This window comes from Phalaenopsis equestris, unplaced genomic scaffold (genome assembly GCF_001263595.1).
Source record: "Phalaenopsis equestris unplaced genomic scaffold, ASM126359v1 Scaffold209375, whole genome shotgun sequence".
Classification (NCBI taxonomy): Eukaryota; Viridiplantae; Streptophyta; class Magnoliopsida; order Asparagales; family Orchidaceae; genus Phalaenopsis; species Phalaenopsis equestris.
The window spans coordinates 218,333-229,831 of NW_018228544.1; the positions used below are offsets into that span (position 1 = coordinate 218,333).

General features: G+C 34.9%; 1 protein-coding gene across 1 annotated transcript in view; it reads left to right on the forward strand.

Annotated features, from left to right (window-relative positions):
- Positions 1–9,150, forward strand: part of LOC110036632 (subtilisin-like protease SBT5.3) — a 10,116-nt gene extending 966 nt beyond the window's left edge. Inside the window, exons 5-11 of the mRNA XM_020741120.1 lie at positions 271–379; positions 460–985; positions 1,166–1,260; positions 1,393–1,635; positions 1,700–1,814; positions 1,891–2,077; positions 8,588–9,150. Coding sequence (XP_020596779.1) covers positions 271–379; positions 460–985; positions 1,166–1,260; positions 1,393–1,635; positions 1,700–1,814; positions 1,891–2,077; positions 8,588–9,135 — 1,823 coding nt within the window. The 3' untranslated portion in view covers positions 9,136–9,150. The remainder of the gene's footprint in view (positions 1–270; positions 380–459; positions 986–1,165; positions 1,261–1,392; positions 1,636–1,699; positions 1,815–1,890; positions 2,078–8,587) is intronic.
- Positions 9,151–11,499: the final 2,349 nt, after the last annotated feature.

Consider the following 11,499-nt stretch of genomic DNA (forward strand, 5'->3'; position numbering starts at 1 on the left):
TGTTTTTTATGATATATATATATATATCAGAAACCTATTAATTTGAAGAGATTTTGTTCCATCTGTTTTCAACTACTGTAAGTCTTTCTTTTTTGCTTGAACTGGCTGAACTTTTAATTAGCTTCAATTCCACCCATGCATTAAGAGATTTTAGTAAGTTTTACTGGTTCCTCTACACTTTGTCCTAAGTCTTGTAAATAGTTATGATACTACTTATTTTCTGCTTGAGGAAATGCATCAAAACTCATCACTTAAGATTAACTTTCTCAGGAATATGGCCAGAGTCACCTAGTTTCAATGACCATGGAATGCCTCCTGTGCCTTCCAAGTGGAGAGGGATATGTCAAGGAAACAAGCTCACAAATTTTTCATGCAACAAGTATGCGAAAAATTCACAAATTTCTAAAATTTAATGCATTTATGAGTACCTTATTGCATCAACTTACATTATAAATTCAGGAAAATCATAGGAGCAAGGTATTATCTTCGAGGATATGAAGCGGAAGAGAGCAACAAAATTACAAAATTTAGGTCTCCTAGAGACAGCTCTGGCCATGGCAGTCACACTGCCTCAATAGCATCAGGGAGATTTGTGCAAAATATGAACTATAATGGCTTGGCCAATGGAGCAGCAAGAGGAGGGGTTCCAATGTCTAGAATTGCAGTCTATAAAACTTGTTGGGACTCAGGTTGTTATGATGCAGACCTGCTTGCAGCCTTTGATGATGCAATCAAAGATGGAGTGGACATAATCTCTGTGTCTTTAGGCCCCAACTATCCACAGCGAGATTATTTCAAAGACTCTATCTCCGTCGGGTCATTCCATGCAGTTAGTCATGGAATTCTCGTCATCGCCTCCGCTGGAAATGTCGGGACTCGAGGCTCGGTGACCAATCTAGCTCCATGGATGCTCACTGTCGCTGCTAGCTCAACAGATCGGGACTTTTCTTCTCAAATAGTACTTGGTTCTGGAACAAAGCTGATGGTAAACTGATTTCTTTTGAACTCTTATCACATAACCTTTTTTGTGTGTTCTTTATGTAAAGCATGGTTTAAATAAAAGTTTCTTTACATATAGGTTTATGGATTTGTGGTTAATGTTTATGACTAAAACAAACAATACTGAATACAAATAATGATGAATACTTTTCTTCAACGTCTATAGGGAGAGAGCTTAAATACGTTCAGAATGAATGCATCAGCACCTACCATATTAGCTTCAGAAGTTAGTAATGGATATTTCACCCCTTATCAATCAAGGTGAAAGAACTTGTTGATCTGCTATTCTGTAAAATATAGATTTAGTTGAAGTTGCTTTGTTTGTCTGAATGGATTGCTTTCATTCGGATTTTGGTAATATGAAACATGGAACGTGATCTTTTGGTTTTACAGCTTCTGCTTGGATGCCTCATTAAATAAAACAATGTCTAGAGGAAAGATTCTCATCTGCCACCATTCTGGTAGTTATTCTGAGTCAAGGATAGGAAAGAGTATTGTAGTGAGGAAGGTTGGGGGAGTCGGAATGATTCTAGTAGATGATATTGAGGATGATGTTGCCCTGCCCTTTGTAATTCCTGCAGCAACAGTTGGAAAGAAAGCTGGTGAAAGAATTCAATATTATGTTAAAAGAATTAAGTAAGAACGTTAATGGCTTCCATTCCCATTGTGACACACTCTGACATCTTCAGCTTTTGTTCAGGAAAGCAAGGTCACTTATTTTGCCTACAAGGACTGTAATGGGATCGAGAAGTGCTCCACGTATTGCAGCATTCTCTTCAAAAGGACCCAATTTATTGACCCCGGGAGTTCTAAAAGTATGAAGAAACTATGATCATTTTGGCTTCTGAGTGAAAGATTTGTGTTTTGACGAGTTTTTAAATGATTTTGCAGCCAGATATTGCAGCACCGGGGTTGAATATATTAGCAGCATGGTCTCCTGCTGATAAGAAGTTGGAGTCTAACATTCTTTCAGGTACTTCTATGGCTTGTCCACATATTACAGGACTTGCAGCATTGATAAAAGCTGTTCACCCATCATGGTCTCCATCAGCAATCAAGTCTGCATTGATGACAACAGGTTAGCAAACCGGTTCCTTTTATCACATTAGCATTTTTCTAACCATTTGAGGTTAGTTTTATGAAGCATACTTTTCACTTCTTCAAGCAGTTTGCTGAGTGTTACTTGAGCTGTAATTTTTTTTTTTTAAATTGTTTGTAACAATTTCTATCCAGGCTAATTTAGATTTATTCCTTTCTTTTTAATTTGAGTGGGGTGGCTAAAGTGTATATCATAGCATATTTATAACAGACGATAAAACAACGAGGAGATTGAGAAGATTTGAAGAATGGTTGTCCAATGGAAGTAAGACAAGAGGCAAAAAAAAAGAAAGTGTTGGAAGTTGTATCTTGAAATAATTTATTCTTGTTATAAGTTATGAGGATTAAATTTATTTCCTAATATATCTTTATTTCCTTTTCTACTTTAGATTTATTTTCTTAGATTAGATTTATTTACTTTCCTATTTTAGGCTTTCTTATATTAGTTTATTTTAATTAATTGGAGATATTAGGTGTTAAATCTTGTTATTTCTTTTTTATTATGTTTCCTATTCTAGGATTCATGTAAGAGCTATTTATACCCATTTTCATATCAATAAAAGTATTTCACATTATTCTGAATATCAACATGATATCAAAGTCTTGAAAAACTCTAGTCGTCTACCATCTGAAAACTTTCTATTCCCTGCAATTGACAATTTTTGTGGTGTTGCAGGCTCTTTTTCCACCTCTTTTCAATTTTTTGCCAGAAACTTCCTTTCACTGTAGGCCCCGCCGCCTGAATTTCCTCTTACCATTGGAATTCCCTCCTGCAGCCTTTCCAGCCGTCGATCTCCCTCCTGCCGGCCTGCTCTCCTTCCTATAGGGTCCCTTCTCCCGTGAGAACTACCTGTTGTGAAAAAACAACGACAATAAAGTGAAATAACGAATCGAGAAAAATTTGCAAATAGAAAAGCACAGCGAAGCGACACAGATTTACGTGGTTCGGCAAATTGCCTACGTCGACGAAGCTGCAGAGGATTTTATTACTTCGAGGAATGCACCCGTCGATCGCCTCGACGATTACAAGAAATAATTTCTCTCTCTCTCTCTTCTCTCTCCTCTCCTTCTCTTTCTCTCTACTCGAGAGCTTCAAATCGAAACACACCAGAAGAAGAATCTGGAAAGCTACCAATGCCGAAGAGAGATGCCTGAGAAACCAAATCCCGAGAGAGATTACAAGCGGAGCTAGCATGCGTATTTATTAATTCCATCATGTCATTAGGCCCATTAAAGAATTAATCAAATAATTAATGAAACTCATAATTATTTCTTTTTCTCATCTGTAGCAAATCATAGAAGGAATTAAAAACAATTAATTTAGCAATTAATTTCGAGTATCAAATCTAATTTCCTACCAAACATGAGAAAATATCAATTTGAGCAGTGGATCAGTTTCCATATTCGTAACACTACCTGCAGGCCTCCCCGTTAAATCTTCCTGTAGGTGACTGTGAATTGTTGCTGGCAAAGATAAAAACTTGTCATTGTGGAAAGGTGAATCTTGCTGGGGAGAGAAAGAGCTGCCTTGACCCAATCCCAACTTGCTCCGAGGTGTGCGAAAAACCTCTTGTTTGCAAGGCCCATCTCTATAATTTACTTTGTCATGAAGGAAACTGCCCTACTTGTTGTGTCCTTGTTGAGCAGAGATGCAGTGTGACTCTTCACGCTAGACTGTGGAGTGTTACAAGTTGTTCGATGAAACTTTCCCATTTATCTGTGAAAAAACCTGTGGCAGTAAGAACAATTGTGGTCGACACGGTCGTAGAGAGCGCTGTTGTCCTCTATTGAAAGAGAAATTATTCCATACGGACAACGCATGCAGAGAAACATGTGTTGTCTGATCTCGGGCGTCGATCATAGTTTTTTTTTTAAATAGAGTCCACCGAAATATAATTTTGTTGCGATCGACGATCGAGATCAGACAGCGCATGTATCTCTGCATGTGTTGTCCGTATGGAACAATTTTTCCTATTGAAGACTAGCAGCGACCACTTTTTTGGTGGCGATTGGGATCCCCACTTCTGTTCAGTGCCTTGTGGCAAGCAGCTGCGGCATGGGAACCATACATGTCAGATAATATATCATAGCGGTCATTGCCCACCCTGCCTTGAGATCATCTTACTATCTTAACTTGCGCTTGTGGAAAGACCTCAATTCCACCTCTAATCCCCTGCGACACGCCCCCGCCATCATGTCCACTTCTATGCTTAGTGTCACCGCCTTATGGACACCCACATCCCACTCCTGCCATTTTGGTGACTGCTCTCCCTGCATTATTTTTATGGTGAAAGAATGCATCGGTGGCCATGGTTATGTCGAGAAACATTCCCTGTGTTTCAAAGACATTTGATGTATTCAACTCTGCGGAAAGATGAGGCGGTGTAGGATCCGTGCCCTTGTCAAGGCCTGCCATCCTCCTTGTGATTCATCTCATGCTGACTGTACACGAAGAGAAGTCTCTCATATCTTTTGTCCATTTGTAGGTCTCTCATATCTTGCCAGGCTGCAGTCACATTGCATGCTTTGCAAGGTTATTGTTTTGTGAACATGATCGAGAGTTGGCATGTTTGAGGCTGCAATTTGCTCACTTCCCTGGTCCACGTTCATCTGTCGACCCTCGTAGTAGGCCTTGATTTTTTGGAGTTGTATTTCATGCAACGAAAGTGGTTTGTGGATGTTATTTCCATAAAGAAAATTTGCTCCTCGTTGAGTATTTTATCGTTGCATTTCCTTGTTTTACTGAATTTCATTCCCAATCTTTCTCTGGAAGGCTCTTTTTGTATCTACATTTCTTGTGAGAGACATTGGCCAGTTAAATTGCCTTCACTGATTTCTCCCTATAAACTTCCAAATGTGTTTGCTCCTCCGGAATTATTCTTGCAGTAGGCTTTTCTTTGGAGCTTTTCCTACAGCAGATTTTTTCCAGAGCTTTTTTTGCAGCAGGTCCTCCAGAGCTTTTTCCTGTAGTGTGACCTACCTTCGGAGCTTTTCCTTTCTTTTCTACACGCCATACCCTGCTGTTTTTTATGTTGGCTGCTTACTTTCTTGTAAACACCTCTATGACATTGCATGTAGGAGTCTTTTGCCTACTTACAAACTCTGTAAGATCTACAATCAAAGAAAACCACAGTCAACTATAAGTCAATTTTTTCTGTAAGTTTTCTACTTTCTTGCTAACTCTCCTGCAATTTTACCTGTAAAAGTCTTCTGCATACCTACAGACACTGTAGGAACTACATTTAAAGACAACCGTAGTCAACTAGAAGTCAACTTTTTCTGCAGGTTGTCTATTTTCCCGCAGGTTGTCTATTTTTCCGGAAACTTCTCTGCAACATTACTTATAGGAGTCTTCCGTCTATCTACATATACTGCAGGAACTGCAGTCAACGACAATCATAGTACGGGAAAAGACTTCAATTTCTATTTCACAGGATCTCCCTTGTCTTGTTTGATGTTTTTAAATCCAATTTGAACATGATTTTTCATCATATTTTAACTTGGGAAGGACTGTTAGAAGTTATATTATGAAATAATTTATTTATGTTAGAAGTTGTGAGGATTATATTTATTTTCTAATATAACTCTGTTTCTTTTCCTATTTTATATTTATTTTCTTAAATTTGATTTATTTCTTTTTCTATTTTAGGCTTTTCAATTTTATCTTGTTTCCTTTATCTCAAAATAATTAATATAAATTGATTAATTAGATATATTAGGTGTTATATCTTTCTTAGGTGTTATATTAGGTTGTCTATTTTCTATTCCACAGGATCTCTCTTGTCTATTGTTATAAATTATTTCTTTTTTGTTGACTTTCCTATTCTAGGATTCATGTAAGGATTATTTATACCCATTTTCATATCAATAAAAATTTGCTATATTATTTGAGTTTCAAGAAAGCATGAACAAATCCATTGAGAGAAATAAATGGGTATGCCAAATAATGATTTTCTTTGTTCCATCAACAGTCATCCGGCATACAAGACTCTTACTATTTACAGAAATGGATGTACTGAAAATAAGAAAAGTATCTTTAAACAATTAAAAGTTTGACATTAATCATCAATGACAAATAACAACTTAACAGCTAAATATTTACTTAAAAAGAAAATATGACAATCACATTAAACATTGAAGAAAATTTCAATACGTACTCATCATTTAGAGCTGAGATAAATTTAGGCTTGAAATATTATATGAGACTGAATTAGAGGCCTTCGATTGTACTGTACAGCTAGCAAAATTCATACCTATACGAGAAATAAATGAAAAATTCATCTCTCATAGCAGTGACTAATGTTAAATACATCAGAAAGACGAAGATATGTATGGGAAGAGCAACTCCACCCCTAACAAAATTGAAAGAAGGCTCTCTTCATCAATTCCTAAGAACATTACTATTGCTCCAAAAAGCTATTTCTTAAAGCTTGGAAGTCTTAATACACGCTGACTAACAGCGGCAGAAGCTATTTTTAAAAGCTATTTCTTAAGCTGCTAATATGTTTGATTATAGATCCAACTCTTTTTCCTCTAATAAGAAAGATAACAGCGGCAGAAGCTCAGAAAAATGGTGCTATTTTTTCAGTGGTTCTGCTTTTGGTTTCTATGTTTAAGTAAGCAATTCAGCCTTTATTTAGCATGAATTTAACTTTGTTTTGACAGAGCTTCGGTAAATAATGAATAAGGGGTTTGTTGGAGAGTGAAGTATGGGTTTAATAGTTCTATTTGCATAGAGTTTGGATTTAAGTGGAGTTAATTGGATGATTAACGTTTAAGTTTTTTTAAATGAATGGTGTATTGTTTACTTGAATTAATCTTTTTTTAGTACTATCATGAAAGATTAGAAGAGGAGAAATAATACTCATTAGAAAGAGTGGTGTAGCTTGATGAAGTGAAGATTTATTCAAACTTTGTTAGATTACTATTTTGTTAATATAAATGAAGATTACGTGAATCTAATGATAATATTTAATCTAGAAGAAAATCAAGGAGGCATATGGGTGTATGGTTTTAAATTTGAAATTGAAGAATACTAACTTAAATAAGGATGAGGTGGAGGGAGAAGCAATGGTGCTTGATTATCTTGGAGGCACGATATGAAATATACTAACAATCTCTTCTTAAAATGATATTTATTCATTGATACTAATCACAAAATAATAATTCTTATTTATCCATTATTTTTAATAAATTAATGACTTCTCATGGTTTCTATTCATTAAACAATAATCTTTCATTATTATTGTTCATGGAACCAAAATAAATTATGTTATGGTTCATGGTGAAGAGAAATAATAATAAACCATCAATACTGTACGGTTTATCATATTGACAATAAGATTGGGTAGCAAATGTCATGGTAGAGTTTTTATTATTTGATTTTTGAAAAAGGAAAAATTTGATGCCAGAACAGAACTAGAGAGAGAAATAAAAGAAGAGAATTTAGAAGATAATAACATATTACTAGAAAATATATCTAATTAAACATAGATCTTGACATAAATTTCTTGATCTCAAAGCACACCCCAGTATTTGAACTGAAATTTCTAGAAATTATTATGGGATTATTTAAAATCTATTTTTCAGCAAATTTAATGTTGAAACGAGCATCTAGATAAGGCAAACTCATTGATACCGCCAGCGCATTGTTTTGAGCTAAATGAACCTAATTCAAGCACCTAAAATTATAGTTGAAAACTTCACATAGCCATTTTTAGAATCAAATGACTTTGAATTGTGCATCCTTATAGTTGGAAAAAGTGTCTCTACAAAACAAACCTGATGAGCCCAAAATCATAGAATTTTGCTATCATGAGGACACTATGATGTCTAACAAAATATCAAATTATGAAAGTTTATGAACTCTAGCTATTTGATGGAGTCTCTATTTTGTGAAAATTAGTAGAATATCTCCTTTAAAAATATATAAATAGGCACTATGCCTCCTTAAGAAAATTATGAATAGGAACAATTCCAACATTTTAGAAGGAAATGAAGAGAGTCCCAATGATAATGGTAAGAAGATTCTAGAAAAGAGAATTTGAGAATCAAAAAGTTTTAAAAATTGTCCAACACTGACGCCTATCTTAGCCAACAGTGCCTACTTCCATGTCCAAAGTTGCCACCAAGGACAACACCCAGCCCAAAGTTGCCAACAAGACCAACACTCAACGTTGAAACCAAGGCCAATTCGCAATGTCCAATGCCCAATACCCAATACCAATGCCAAGATTGATGCCCACTGGAGCCACCATGATCAACTCCTATCGTTACTACCTTATTAGTCGCCTAACTTGCCACCTGTTTGACAAATCTAAAAATGTCAAACTTGTACTGGATCATTAAGTATATTTTAAATTACATCATGTTTCCTTAATCAGTATAGTTTTCTCCAATTACTTGAGAGCACATAATCAACATAGAAAAAAAATCTTTGTTCCTCTCCTCTTTCTTTCATATTTACTCACTTCACCGAAACGAACTGCAGCGACTGTCGTCGATAAGAATGGTAGCTTCATTACAGCAGATCCTTCAGGACGAAGAGCAAATCCATTCGACTATGGCTCGGGCTTCCCAGATCCTTCAAGAATGCTAGACCCGGGTCTCATTTATGACACACATGCTAGAGATTACAAGGCTTTCCTTTGCTTCAATGGCTACAGTGACGAATACTTGAATTTGGTGACAGGAGAAAGTAACAGCAGCTGCAGCCAATTATACCAAGTGCCTTCCAGCCTGAATTATCCTGCAATTGCAGTGCCTGATCTAAATGGAAGCTACTCGGTGACGAGAGAAGTGACAAATATGGGCAGAGCTGGAAGCATATATAGATCCCTTGTGGTTTCACCTGAAGGAATCAATGTAAATGTTGTGCCAGATGTTCTATCATTTAGAAGCAATGGTGAGAAGATGAATTTTACGGTGCATTTCAGGGTGCTCACTTCTTCAAAGGACTACGTGTTTGGGGCTTTATTATGGAGCTCCAGAAGAATTAAGGTAAGTACCCCTTTGGTAGTCAGGGTTGTTTCCCCTTGAATTATCTGTTTTTTTTTATTATTTTTTATTTTTTAGAAAAAAAATTATTATTATTGATCAAATGATTTTTACATTTATCTGCAAGAACTAAAAAAAAAATGTTATCCTTCATGCATTGAATTGGTTTGTTCATCTAATTATAAGCCCTGTTTGATCGTAGCAATCTGATTTCCAACATTATGTTTTGAACATGAGTGATCACACATGCAACACACATAACAAGCTAACAGAATCGATCATAAAAATCATAGAGGGTCAATCTTTCTACCATCTCAACAGATTCCTGAAATTTTTTTTGCTCATAATTTTGGTTGTGCCACATATTTCGTATGCGAACTTTTGGGTTTAAACCCAACATATTTTGGGTCACAGATTCTAACACTTACTAACATTGTTATGATTATGTCATTCATTGATAGTGTATTGCATGTTTTACTCATTTATAGATGGTTTCTATTATATGCATTCAACAATACCAGTGAATAAGAAATAGTGAGTATAAGGCCTAATAGATAAAAAAATGGCCTACTAGAAGATTCAACATAGGATAAGAGAAGAAGCTTAGATAAAAGTCTTGGTAATAATCACATAGTGTTTATAGACCATAGTTCAAACTTATATCAATCAAATACCCTAAGCATTTTATCATGATATCTTAGAGCCCATAGCTAAATGCTTGTGTCTGTTGTATGCTAAAAAGTCAAGATGCTAATATACTACATATATATATATATATATATATATATAAAAATAAAACAAAAAGAAACAACTAATCATAGTGGGTGTAGTCGGTGGATCTACCGCTTCCCCTTCCCTTGGATCTAGTGAGGGAGTCCAGCAACATACTGAGATGTGGACTTCCACCCGAAACAATGATACAATCATCCTGAGAGTTACCTAGATCTGACATTCCTTTCATCTTCTTCCTAGATTTGTAAACCTACCAATCATCAGCTAGAGGTAGTCCCGTGTGAACAATAGGTGGATCTTCGATGGAGGTAAACTGCTGATCTGACTCTGCCTGCAACACACCTTGATCCAGACACTCCTCCATAACTTAAGTACCCTCTTCTCTCGCAATAGGTGATTCCAATACACTTCGACTAGCATCTGTTACAATAAAATTCGTAAAATTTATAATATTAGGAAGAACTGCCTCAACAACAGTAGACGGAAGCTACTGGTCTGGTTGGTGAGAAGTAGCCTTTTGAGTCAAATCTCATTCATTATTTCTGGAAGATTAATAGTGTCTGTTATATTTTCCTCCACATGGATGATGTTATTAGGATATATCGATCTCAAATGTGGGTGGAGCCTAAAGCATTTAACAGGGGTGTGCCCACAGTTTATATATATATATATTAAAATTAGGCTCTCAACTCAAAACCCTCACAATTAAGTACATAAAAATAAATAATAAAGCAATTAGCCCAAACGACTCAAGTGTAACTATATTGTAGAATATATGATTAAGCAAATGAATGAGCAATGCGGCTTGCAAGCACAATGATCTTCGAGAACTACACAAATTAGAGTAATCAAAGCCCTGAAGCCACATAAATGTCCATACAAATAACGGTAATATAAAGATATTGGTATGATATGTAATTAAGATTAATAATTTTGGAGCTTAAACATAAAAAAATTACTCTAAATATGAATAATAGGATCTATTGATTCTACAATATATTTCGAGGACTCCAACATTATGCATCCAAATCACATTTTCTGATTGATTAATCTTGATATTAAATCTGCGTAAATAATCTGTGGCTAAATGATTGATGGATAAGATTATTTAACTGAGCTACATATTTTATAATTTAAAAAGAAGGCGACATTTTATTATTATTATTATTATTATTATTATTATTATTATTATTATTATTATTATTTGTGTATAAATTTTAGTAGTTGAATAATAATTTTAAATTTAAATTTGATATGACAAACTTATAAGTTTGGTACAAAAGCAAAATACAAAATTATGTCCTACTTTAAATATCAAAAGCCATCTGTGTCAATAAAATATATTTTGACATGATGAGTATAATAACAAGGCTTTTAAGTTTTATAAACTTTGTTGTGATAAAAATTACAATAAAAGATTGTATTAGTTTCACGTAGGGGTGTAAATAAGTCGAGTCGAGCTTGAGCTATCCTGCTTGAACTTGAGCTTGATTAATTTTATCGAGTTCAAGCTCGAACTCAAACTTAAGCCTATGAGTTCGAGCCGGCTTGCTTAATATAAAAGAGAGAAATGATATTATTTTAAGATAATTATAGAATAATATGATAAACAAAATGAATAATTATGGATAAATAATAAGAATCACATAATATGCAATACAAAATTTTATTTTT